Source organism: Manis javanica, chromosome 10, assembly GCF_040802235.1.
Source record: "Manis javanica isolate MJ-LG chromosome 10, MJ_LKY, whole genome shotgun sequence".
Lineage (NCBI taxonomy): Eukaryota > Metazoa > Chordata > Mammalia > Pholidota > Manidae > Manis > Manis javanica.
The window spans coordinates 1,249,185-1,260,879 of NC_133165.1; the positions used below are offsets into that span (position 1 = coordinate 1,249,185).

An 11,695-nucleotide genomic window follows, 5' to 3' on the forward strand; every position below is an offset into this window, starting at 1 on the left:
CTCCCACCCAGGCAGGGCTGAGGCCAGGGTAGGGGCTGGAGCAGGCCTTTATCATGTGCTCTTTGGACCGCAAGCAGAGCCCCCATGGGCCTGTGGGCCTGGTGGGGGTGACCTGGTCTGCTCAGGAAGGCTTGTGTCCTAGGGGTGGTTGGGCAGTCCTTCTTCTCATGTCCCCACAGCTCCTTGTCTCTGTGTCCTGTCCTGAGCAAGCTAAAGGACCGGACCCCATCTCCAGCTGCCTCGTCTGCAGGGCCTGGCAGGGCTCAGCCACGTCTGGGACACTGAGGCTGGTGGCAGAGGGCTGCTGAGTCCAGGCCCCCAGACGGAGCGTGACCCCCCAAGGGCCTCTGCCACCTAGGCCACCTCCCCCTGTGCCATCCCACCCTGTGGTGCCCATCCCTCACCCTCCCCTCATCAGTGCCAAGGTCAGCGTGGTCCTGTGTCATCTGTGAAGCTGCCCTGGCCTCTGGTAGCCTTAGCACACTGCTTGCTCACATTCTGGGAAGATCCTCAGGGGCAGGGGTCTGGGGAGCCTGTGTCCTGGGGGTGCATGTCCCTGGCAGAGTGAGCAAGGTCCTGGCATGGGGAACATGTGCCCTCCACACACTGACGCCAGGTCTCTGGGAGCTCCCCTCCCCCAGCACGCACCTCAGGATGGAGTGGCAGGAAGGACAGGGTTCTCTGACGGGAAGACAGGTCCAGCCTTTGTTTAAGCCCTGTGGTGGCCAAGGCCTCCATGTCCTAACATCCCGGCCCAGCCCACAGGCCTGTTTAAGGTCAAAGGTCGGGACCAGAGCCCTTGGAAAGGCTCCCAGAGAAGAGCAGAAATGGTCCTGACGGGTGGAAGGGAAGGGGGCACTGGACAAGCTTGTGGGGGATGCTGAGTACCCAGGGGTTCCCAAGAGGCACCGAGCTAAGGGAGCAGGGGGATGGGAGGTGCGGGAGGGGGAAAGCCCAGCTCGTGGGGCAGGGAATGAAGTCCCCAATACCTGCCAGGCGAGGCCTTCGTCCTACAGGCTGACTATGAGCAGCAAACCTGCCCTGGCCTGGCATTGCATCCTGGCACCTGAGGGTCGTGAGGGAAGGCCAGGCCTGAGCCCGAGGCTAGGGACTGGATGGGCCTGCCCCCAAGGGCCCAACGTGGTGCTGAGGGTCAGGCAGGAACCGCAGCCGGCTGGTGCAGGGCAGCAGCTCCCCGTGAGCTCCGGGTTTTGTTCCCCAGCCTCTCCAGCCTCCCCCCTGGATCCTGTTGGCTCTGAGGTGTGCTGGTGGCAGTGTTCTGTGGCTGGCTACATTCCCGGACACCGGAGAGGCTGGGGACCGAACCGCAGTGGGAGGCGGCTGCAGACGTGGGAGAGGGGCCTCATTGTGCTCACCGGCTAAGCAAGGGCCTCCAGCCCCGCCGAGGCGGCTCGTGAGAACAGGCACTCTTTCCCTCTTCCAGAGGGCTTCAAGGATGATACCACGATGTAACACACGAGGAGAAAGAAGTTCAGCTTCTCTGTCCGTCTAACTTCCCAGGCTGACATCTGTACCCACTGGGCTGGCAGCGTCCAGGAACTGGCTCCGGTTGGGGTGTCTCTGCACCTGCTGCCTGGTGTCTAGGGCTGTCTGGACCTGTCCCCAAACCCAAGCGCAGTGGGTTGAATGGTGGCTCCCAAAGATAACATCCACCCAGAGCCTCAGGAAATGACCTTATTTGGAATAATGGTGTTTGCAGATATAATTAAGGCAAGGATTTTGAGATAAGGTCAACCTGGATTAGGGTGGGATCTGAATCTAGTGTCCGATGTCCTTAGAAGCAGCAGCAGGGGGAGATGTGAACACAGAAGGCAGAGTAGAAACTAGGTGAGGACGGAGGCCGCGACCCGGGTAAGGCGGTCAAGCCCGGGGGCCCCTGAAGCCTCTTGATGCTGGAAGTGGTGAGGAAGGACCTTCCTGTAGGGAGCTGGTACCTTATTTGGGACGTCTGGACCCCAAAACTGTAAGAAAATAAATTTCTGTTGTCTTAAGTCACCAAGTTTTGGGGTAATTTGTTACAGCAGCTCTGGGAAACTAATATGCCAATGGAAGCAGTAGGGGAGGGGGGTGCAGAGACGGTGGGTGGAAGAGGCCTGGTGGGGAAGTTTGGACCCCATCCGCACAGGGAGACCATTCATGAATGGTGGGCACATGGGCCGGGAGCTCGGAAGAGAAGCTGGACCGTGCCTTCAGCTCCAGATATCCCCCAGGGCCAGCACTCGGGAAGCCTGACTCACAGCGCCTTCTGTGAGTGAGCACGGCGAGATGGGGCCCTGCCAGGAGCCCCCTCTCTCACCAGCATTTCCTGAGCACCTCCTGTGAGCCAGGCCCCAGTGCAGGGCAGGATGACCATGCCTCCTGGAGGAAGCGCATCCAGGACCTGGACTGAGGAATGAGGCCCAGGCCAGAGGGACGGCTGCTGTGCACGCAGAGGGCAGGGGCTCCCCTCCCACTCCCTGGGCGCTGCAGATTTTCTCATGTGAATAAACATGCTGGGAAATCTGCTTTCCTCCGGCGAGAGGTAAGCCCCCCAAGAGGGCGGCCTAGGAGCCAGATACAGTCTCAGGAGAAACGACCCGTAGCAGCAGTGAAGGCACCATGAGCACCGGCCGGGGGTGGAACCCTCCCAGGAGTCCACTGCTCCGCATGCCCCCGGGGTCCTGAGCCCTCCCAGGGTCTGACACACGTCAGGGACTTGCAGAGAATGTGTGCTCAACACATGGCCACACAAGCTCACACACACACGCTGCAGCAAAGGCTGCCACTGGGCCCTCCAGCTGCTTCTGTCCAGCTGGGAGCTTGGTTGACTCCTGAGGGCAGGTGTTGGCTCGCACGGCCTCCAGCCCCCCCCCCCCGTGATGTGGGGAGAAGACAGCAACCAGGGCATGTGCTGTTAAACAGAGACATTGCTGGGCCCTTGGGCAGTTCCTGCGGCAGCCCCTGGGACACTGAGAAAGCCAGGCTGGGTCGGTCTCAGGCTCAGACACAGGAGCAGGTAAACACTCTGACACCAATATGGGGGTTTTCCTCACCAAGCAACTCTTCACTTCTCTGGGTGTCCTACCATTTAACTCGGCTCCGACACTAACTGCCCAGCATTAGCGCAGGCCCCCGGGCTGAGGGCTCAGTCCCCCGGACACCCCCACCTCACACCCAGTCACAGGTCCCGGCGGTCAGTCGTGCTTCCGAGCCATCAGCTATAGAGTGGGGTTCCCACGGCCCCCTCCTCGGGTTCCACAGTTCCCTAGAGGGGCCCACAGAACTCAGGGAAATACTGTTTACTGGTTCGTCATAAAGGATCCGACCCTGAACAGCAGATGCAGAGACGCCCCGGGCAGGTTTATGGGGAAGGGATGTGGGGCCCCCGGCCCTTCGCAGCACCTCTACGTGCACCAGCCCGGAAGCCCCCTGCCTCATTCGGGGTGTCGTTGACACAGGCAGGGCTGGTTAAGTCATTGGTCCTTGGGATCATCCCCTCTGGTCCCCTGCCCAACCCCGGAGGTCTGGGTGGGGCTGGAAGGCCTGGCCCCTAATCACGTGGCCGGTTCCCCCAACCCCCCCCCCCAGAGTCACCCCCTAGTGGAAACCCAGGCAGGGCGGAAAGGGGCTGTTTGTGAGAAGTAGCAGCATCTCCCCTCGCTCACGCAGGGAATCCCCGGGGCTTTAGGAGCTCCGTGCCAGGAACCAGGACGGAGACCAAATAAATATTTCTTATACGACAATATCACAGGGTGGCCTGCGCCTGGGAATCCCATGTGAAGCCACCAGGAAACCTGGTGCCTCTCAGGTGGGCAAAGAGGAGTGAGGGGACTAGGTGGTGAGGCCTCAGGTGACCACTGGTCATCACAGGCGGGAGCCGGGGGTTAGACTGCACTGGGGGCACGGAAAATGCTCACCAACAAAGCAGGATGCGGTGAAGCGCAGGTGTGTCAGGTAAGAAGAGTGGGGCTGCGAAACGCAAAGCCAGTGGGAACGCGGGGGGGGCGCCGCCGGGCTGTCTGGAACCGGGAGGCGACTTTCTCCCCGCCGAACGCCCCCGGAGGGGGTCCCGGGTCAAAGCCCGGGTCAGGCCACCTGTGAGCCCTGGCCAAGCGGCCTCGGGAAGGGGGTTCGCTCAGGAAAGCCTGCCCGCTGGGCGAGGCCGCACCCGATCAGGGGCCACGCCCCTCGGCCTCCAGACCGGCCCCGAACCCCGGCGGAACCTCGGCAGGACTCGGCCTCCCACGTGATTCAGGGCCAGCGGCACCGCGACGCCCGCGGGCTCGGCGGGCGCCCGTCACTCCGTAGACACAGAAGACCCAGTGCGCCACGAGGCCGGCCGCCCGCCTGCGAGCCTGTAAGTCCGGGGAGAGGAAATCCCGGGGCAAAATACCTCTAAAAACCGAAATCGGTCAAAGGGAGAAATAAAGTTTAAAACTCTTTTATTGCTTACAAGCTGCAGCCCAGCGCGGTCTCTCTCCCCTGCTCCGGAGGATGCAAGCCCCTCCCCTCCCCTCTCAGGATCAGACACGCCCTCGGTTGCCCAGGTAATTACCCATTGACAGGGAGACGAACTTCTCTCCACCCGAGGATATGCAAATGCACCAAAGCCAGGCGAGATAATTCTGGAAATGTTACAGTTTTACCCACAGAGCCCCTGTAAGCCCGACAGCCGCCTACAGTCCCGCCCACCACAAAGCCCCCGACCCCCGAAGCCCCGCTCCTCTAGGAGCCCGGCCGGGGCCTTGACCCTAGCGGCTCCGAAGGCCGGGGGTTGTCATGGTGTCCACGGCGCGGGCCCGAATGCAGACGCCCGTACCCCGGTTCGTGCGCTTGGTCTCCGGGCACCGAGGCGGCGCCGCGGAGTCCTGCGCGGGGAAAGTTGCGTCACATCCTGTAAGCTCCCCAGGCGCCCGAGCCGCCGCGAGCGCCGCTGGTGTAGTGGTATCATGCAAGATTCCCATTCTTGCGACCCGGGTTCGATTCCCGGGCGGCGCAAACGGAATTTTAGCTTTTCCTCTTCTCAAAATACTAAATCTCGGTGACTGTAGAGCTTTGAAAAGGAAGGAAATCCTGGAGCAAGGGAGCATCCTCTCCGGGGCATCGCGAACGAGACCATCTCAGAGACTCACAACGCTGTGAAAATGTGGGCAGGGCCGCGGGCGACCGGGTCGGGAGCTGAGGGGCGTCTGCAAACCAGCAAACCAACGGCTCAAACACGCCTACCGGTCGCTCCCGCGCGCCTCCTGCGGCTGCGGCTGCGGCCCCTTTAACGCGCGGCGCACGTCCTCCTGGGAACGTCGTCCGCGGGTCCGCCTCCCCGGACCGTGGCTTCCGGCGGCCCCGGGAGGCGCGATGCTGGTGGCGGCGGCCGCCGAGCGGAACAAGGAGCCCATCCTGCGCGTGCTGCGGCAGTTTGTGGACCCGGCGCGGCGCGGCGTGCGCGTGCTCGAGGTGGCGTCGGGCTCCGGACAGCATACCGTCCACTTCGCGCGGGCCTTCCCCCGCGCCGAGTGGCAGCCGTCCGACGTGGACCAGCGCTGCCTGGACAGGTGCGGCGGGAGGGCGGGCCCGGGTGGCCGCGGAGGGCGCGGGGCTGCAGGACTGGGCCCCACGCCGCTGCAATCCTCCAAGCCTGCCTGGCAGGAAGGCAGGGGCGTCAAAAAAAAAAAACCCAAAAAACAAAACCCCACCTAAGGGCTGCTCCCCCACAGCATCGCGGCCACTACCCAGGCCCAGGGGCTGTCCAACGTAAAGACCCCGCTGTACTTGGATGTGACCTGGGGCTGGGAGCAATGGGGCGGTATCCTGCCGCAGTCGCTGGACCTGCTGCTGTGCATCAACATGATCCACATCAGCCCCCTGAACTGCACCGAGGTCTGTGGGAGCGTGGGCGAGCCACCCAGGGGCCACCCACCTGCGCCTAGCAGCACCCCTCACCCTGCATGGGGGGAGAGGGGAGCCCCGTTTGCCCCAAGTCACGGATGGGGCACTCAGCTGGGAGGTTAGGCTAAGTCTCTAGCCCCCAGCCCAGGGCTCTACGGGGTGCTTGGGGAGAGCTGGACACTGCAATCCTGCCCGACCCCCCTTTCCCAGGGGCTCTTCAGAGCAGCAGGACACCTGCTCAAGCCCAAGGCCGTGCTCATTACGTATGGGGTAAGTGGCCCTGCCAGAGATGAACCTCCCCTGGCTGCACGATGCCCCGGCCTCAGCTGACTCGCTCCCCTAGACTCCGTCCCTCCCATCTCGGGGTTTCCAGCGCCCTCTTCCTCTTCCTCCTGTTGCCGCTGGAACCCACCCGGCACTCCCCTCTCAACCCCCTGCCGGGCCTCCTGGCAGTCGCCTTGCACCCCTTTGGCTTGCCAGCTGTTCTGCTGTTCCCGCTCTTGGGGGTAGGGAGGAGGTTGTCCCCTGCATCCTCTGGGTGCCGGCCTGCAATCCCGCCCGCTGGCTGACAGGAGTGGCTAACCCTGGGTCCGGGGGTAGCAGGCAAAGCCATGTCCCTCTGCCTCCATAGCCCTATGCTGTCAACGGGAAGATCTCTCCCCAGAGTAATGTGGACTTTGACCTGAGCCTCAGATGCAGGTTAGAGCTGTGTAGGTTGGGGGCCCAGCTGAGAGGGCAGGTGGGCTGGGTGACCCCCAGGCCTCAACTCCACCACCTTCCCCTCTGCAGGAACCCAGAATGGGGGCTGCGGGACACAGCCCTCCTGGAGGAGCTGGGCCAGGCCAATGGCCTGTTCCTGGAGAGGATGGTAAGGGGTGGGGGGCAGGGGGTGGGCGGCACAGATGGGCCTCCCTGGGGGCCAGAAGCAGCTTCTAGCCAAAGCCTCTCCCCCAGGTGGACATGCCCGCCAACAACAAGTGCCTGGTTTTCCGAAAAGAGTAACCGCGCTCCTCCCACACACCTGTGTCCCTCTTTGAGGCCCCTACAAACCTAGACCACCAGGCCTCCCTGGGCTGGGCCATGGGAACTGGCCTGGTCCAGTCTGGGAGCTCGCGGCTGCTGGCCGCAGGGCTGCCGAGAGCCTGGGAATAATAAAGGTCCCTGCTGCCCCACTTGCTGGCGCCCGCCCCTCCTCCTGCGGACCCCTGCTGGTGCTGGGTGGGCAGTCTGTGTCTCCGAGGATTCTGCACTGAGGGAAGGAGTCTGGCCTGTGGGGCCAGGGCTTGGGGACATCCTGGACCCTGCTGCCCCGCCCGGCACTGGAGGAGGGAGGAGAGACCCAGGGACTGCTGAGGCCGGACAGGGCTGGCTGGCGACCTGGCCTTCCCGCCGCAGGAGGCGGTGCCTGCCTCGGGCGCCTATGCGGGAGGCTCCCCGGGAGGGGACTGGCGCTGCCTGATAACCTCAGGCTGGAGCCCAGTCCCAGGGTGGTGTCGGGACCCCAGCCGGCGCGTGGCGGGGAAAGGTCACAGCTCCACGTGGGCCCCCGGATTGGTCGGGTCGCCCCAAGAGGCCCCACACCCTTTATTCAGCAGGCGGGGCGGGGCCGGGGCGGAGGGGCGGGGCTAGTCCTGGAAACGGCCGAGCAGCTCGCAGGCCTTCTTCTCGAGCAGCTCTGAGACCTTCCTGACGCGCTTCTCGCTGGCTGCGCGCACGTAGCTGCCGGCGTCCAGCACCGCCACGCCGTCTCGCACCGCGCCCATGATGACCAGCGGGACGTCGCCCGCCGTCACGTTGGGGCAGGGGCAGGCCCAGTCCACGCCGCTCAGCGTCACCTCCAGGTACTTGGTGCCCAAGAGCCTGAGGCCCATCTTGTCGTCCTTGAGCACGTCGTCCAGAGCCACTCGGGCGATGCCACCACCGCCCGCCTCGGGTTCCTCCAGCACCTCGGTGAGCCGCCCCACGATGGCAAAGTCACTGCGGCACAGGCTGGGCGCCAGCTTGCTCCTGAGGCGGCAGACCTGGCAGGGCGGTGTGCGTGGCACGGGGCAGGCGTCCTCGCAGCTCTCGCGGCTCTCGAAATTGTTTGCATTGCCCTCGCAGCCGCCATACACGAAGGGGTGACACTGCTGCAGCAGCGGGCTGTAGGCCCAGCGTGGCTCCCGGCCCTGGCAGGGGCCCTGCACGGCCGGCAGCGCGCAGGTGTCCCCGGGGCCGCGGACACAGGCCCGCTGGCACGCCTCGTAGGTCTCGAAGCCCCGGGCCCCGCCGTCACAGCCGCCCCCTGGGAAGGTCATGCAGCCGCCCCGCTGTGGGTCGAAATGCCAGAGGACCGGGCCAGAGGGTGGGCCAGTGCAGGCCTGCGCGTGGGCCAGGCACGTGGCCGGGGCAGGGGCGCTGGGGCCGGCCGACTCCCGCTGGACCACGGAGAGTGGGAAGTCAGCCCGCAGCAGACCGGCAGCGTTGCGTGCAGTGCACGTGTAGAGGCCGGCGTCCTCTGGCCGGGCATTGTAGAGCACCAGCTGCCCAATGCTGGTGACCACCACGTTGCCGTACATCTGGTCTGGCCGCATGATCAGGTTTTCCCGCTGGTCACTCTGCTTCTCCCAGGTCACAGTGGGTGGCGGGTAGCCACTGACATCGCAGTGGAGGCTGGCCGTGCCCCCCACATACACCGCCTGTGGGGAGGGGCTGCTGTAGAGGGCCGGCGGCACGAGGGCATCCCCGGGCGTTGGGCGGGCGGTGGTCTCTGGCGGCCCCGGGCTGCTGGGCGGCCAGCTGAGCACGTGCTTGCAGGGTGCAACGTGTAGGTGCAGGCCTCGCAGGCAGGCTTCGGCATCCATGTAGCAGCGATTGTAGTAGGTGAGGCCGTCAGAGGCACAGGTGAAGCTGGGCTCCTTCTCACAGCGGTCCCGGCAGCGACACACCGGCTGCCCGCCCCAGATATCACAGCTGGAGCCCTGCTGGGGGCACGCAAAGCCCTCACAGGACACTGCCTGTGCAGGGGCCGCCAGGTCCCCGTCTGGGAAGCGAGTGGCCACACAGCTCCGTAGCCCACACACGTTGGTGCAGCACTTCTCCGCGGCTGTGCAGTCCTGGGGGTGTGGGATGGGGTGGCTCAGTGGACACCCCGACATCCCAGCCCTGCCCTGGTCGGCCTCTCCCTGGACCTGGGTCAGTCTCCCCCTCCGGGAATTGAGCAGGTGTGTGGGGGTCTGCATCCAGTCCCGCACGAGCCACAGCTGCCTAGCAGGCCCCAACACACTTCATCTCATCAGACCTCACTGGATCCTCAGACCCCCGCTGCTCGAACAAGCTTTCTTCCCAGCGCACAGACAAGGAAACTGAGGCCCAGAGGATACCTGGGGTGTTCAGGGCCACTGCAGGTGGTGCAGGGCCTGTTTGTAGCCATCTAGATGCAGATCCCTGACTTTCTACTGCTCTGGTCCCAGGGTGCAGGAGGGAGGAGGGGGCTCTTGATACTCAAACACATTAAGGCAAAGACTAGAGTGTCCCCTGGGTTCCTCATGCTGGCCACGGTGTGAAACCCCAGCAGGACTGCGGGGAGCCTGAGGAGGAAGTGGGCTCCTAGTGTTTCCTCTGCGGCAGGGTGGGGTCTGGGCTTCCCCCAGGCTGACCAAGCCCCCGGCATGCCCTGCCCCCAACACTCACCTGGTCCCCGACGCACTCCCGCTCACAGGTACTCTGGGCGTCCACCCACAGGTTGGGGCTGAGCTGGTTGGGGCACATGCCCAAGGGGGTCCTGGGCCCTGGTGGCAGGCTGGCCCCTGAGGTCAGCCCAACCACGAGGAGCTGTAGCAGGAATGGGCTCGGGGCCAGCATGGAGACCGCTGGGCTAGGGGGGGCGGGGGGCGTGGCCAACAGTCCCACCTCAGGCCCTGTTGAGCCCGCTCCCCGCAGGCATCCGCCCTCCCGGCCTGCAGCTGGTGCTGTGTGTAGGCCCCTGGCTGAGCCCCCACGCTCCCCTCTGGCCCCCACGGTTGGAGCCCACAACAGATGCTCCCTCTCCACCCGGCGGCAGGAGGGGCTGGGTAGGGTCTGGGTCTTTCAGAGCTCAGGACGTGCATGTGGCCCAGCCCCTTCCCCTTCCCCCCTTGGCCCCTCTGTGGTCAGCTCAGGGCAGGAGGCGGGGAGTGGGGAGGAGGGCCGGGGAGGGGCCAAGGCCCAGGAGCCCAGAGGAGACACTGGCCAAGAGGGGGTCACTGAGGGGTAGAGAAAGGCTGGCTCTGGCCAGAGGGGACACTGTAACCGGAGCCCCTCCTCCCTCAGGGATAGAAGGGCCCAGGGATCAAAGCTGCGTAGCCGACCCTTCCAGCCGGAGCTAAAGGAGGGGGCAGGGTTGGCCAACTCCAGTGGCCTCCTCCACCCAGCCCTGGCCAACTGTAGACCTGGGTCCCCCCCCCACCACCAACCCCCGAGAGGGCCCAGGCTGGTGGCCCTTCACCTGGAGATCACTACATCCAGGACAGGCATTCACACGGAGCAGGAGTGGGTATTGGGTTCCCGGCCCAGAAAGATTCCACAACCTTCATGAGCCTTCCCAGGGTTACAACCTGCCAGCACATCTTGGGGTCAAATGACCCCTTTCTGCTGGGGGTGAGGCCTTTGCAGCATGAATGTGCCCGAAGGGTTCAGACTGGGCTTTCTTCTGGCTCACAGGGGTCTGGGAGGCTGATGCATGGCAGGGCTGCACTCTCAGGGAGCCCCCACTCTGCTGAAACCCCAGCACCTGGCTCCTGGGGTCCAGCCTGTCCACCACTGGGCAAGGCAGGTGCCAGAAAAGTGAAATATGGGAGCAAGCAGTCTACATGTACACTGCTAACACTGGGAACAGCTGGTGTGACCAAGGATCTGAGTCCGTTTCCTCGGGTTGATTTGAATTTCAGTGGCTGTGGCCCCACACGGGGCAGCACAGTCCCAACAAAGGCCAAGGGCACCTAAAAGCACCCTGAGACCCCACCTCTGACAAGGAGCCTTACCGCCAGGGGGGAATGGAGGCTCCTCCTCGGCCTGGGGATGAGCAGGGAGATCAGACTCAACGGCAGGACAGAGCCTGGGGACGACCTTTGCAAGCCCTTCCCAGGGCCCTGGGGCCTCCAGGGACTGTTCTGAGACTGGATGGCACCTTCTCGTGACCCTGTATCTGACCTTCCGACCTAAGATCCAGGGTAGTAACAGTCTGGTCTGGTCAGAATGAGTTGCGACATCCCCAGGTGAGGAGGACGCCATTGTTCCTTCCCTGCCCTATGAGGGGTCGCAGGTGTGGGGGCCACTGGGACAGACAAGGACAGGGTTCCAGGCCAAGACACACCCTCGGAGCTTCAGCCTGGGGCCAGACCCCTGAATATGAAGGCTGTTTTGTGATCCTACCCCCAAGCCTGGCTGACCTCCAGGGTGTCCATGCACCCCTGGGCTGAACCCCAGACTCCCCATCAGCAGGTGGCTTTCCCACTGAGGGTACTGACCCCAAGGCCCTGGAGGCACTGCAGTCTTAGGGCTCAGTCTGCCCTGAGTCACCTACCACCCCGCAGGCAGCAGAGTAAACGTGGCAGTCAAGCCCTGCCCGGCTGGGGGCTCAGGTGTCCAGGGTTCAGCCGTCAGGAGGCAGCAGGGGACGGGGAGGGCAGGTGGCCTCGCCAGCCATCTGCTGCATTACCCCACAGGGAGGCACAGGCCGAGGGCTGCCTACCCAGCCCACAGGGAAAGACAGGGAGCCTGTAACCAAGGTGGCTGCTGCAGCTGCTCAGCCCTCCCCGCCAGGGCGTGGCGTTCGCTGGCCATCAAAGGC

The 11,695-nt window shown here is 64.4% G+C and overlaps 2 protein-coding genes and 1 non-coding gene across 3 annotated transcripts; 2 read left to right on the forward strand and 1 right to left on the reverse strand.

Moving 5' to 3' along the window:
- Positions 1-4,927: 4,927 nt before the first annotated feature.
- Positions 4,928-4,998, forward strand: TRNAG-CCC (transfer RNA glycine (anticodon CCC)). The gene has a single exon. It is a non-coding gene; the product is annotated as a tRNA-Gly (tRNA).
- Positions 4,999-5,262: 264 nt separating this feature from the next.
- Positions 5,263-7,058, forward strand: METTL26 (methyltransferase like 26). Its single transcript, XM_017643896.3, has 6 exons — positions 5,263-5,552; positions 5,715-5,877; positions 6,097-6,156; positions 6,518-6,585; positions 6,676-6,754; positions 6,841-7,058. Exons 1-6 carry the CDS (start codon positions 5,356-5,358, stop codon positions 6,886-6,888), a joined length of 615 nt encoding a protein of 204 aa, XP_017499385.1. The 5' UTR covers positions 5,263-5,355; the 3' UTR covers positions 6,889-7,058.
- A 121-nt stretch (positions 7,059-7,179) lies between these two features.
- WFIKKN1 (WAP, follistatin/kazal, immunoglobulin, kunitz and netrin domain containing 1) lies at positions 7,180-11,679 on the reverse strand. The gene is made up of 2 exons (XM_017643822.3): positions 9,559-11,679; positions 7,180-8,981 (listed from the first exon to the last, which is right to left on the reverse strand). Exons 1-2 carry the CDS (start codon positions 9,727-9,729, stop codon positions 7,512-7,514), a joined length of 1,641 nt encoding a protein of 546 aa, XP_017499311.2. The 5' UTR covers positions 9,730-11,679; the 3' UTR covers positions 7,180-7,511.
- Between the last annotated feature and the right edge of the window lie 16 nt (positions 11,680-11,695).

Excerpts from the sequence above, each read along its gene's own strand:
- METTL26 (XM_017643896.3), top strand. The coding sequence starts at position 5,356 with ATGCTGGTGGCGGCGGCCGCCGAGCGGAACAAGGAGCCCATCCTGCGC. Across the intron at positions 5,878-6,096 it reads GCCCCCTGAACTGCACCGAG|GGGCTCTTCAGAGCAGCAGG; the intron begins GTCTGTGGGAGC and ends CCCCTTTCCCAG. Across the intron at positions 6,755-6,840 it reads GCCTGTTCCTGGAGAGGATG|GTGGACATGCCCGCCAACAA; the intron begins GTAAGGGGTGGG and ends CCTCTCCCCCAG.
- WFIKKN1 (XM_017643822.3), bottom strand. The coding sequence starts at position 9,729 with ATGCTGGCCCCGAGCCCATTCCTGCTACAGCTCCTCGTGGTTGGGCTG. Across the intron at positions 8,982-9,558 it reads GGGAGTGCGTCGGGGACCAG|GACTGCACAGCCGCGGAGAA; the intron begins GTGAGTGTTGGG and ends CCACACCCCCAG.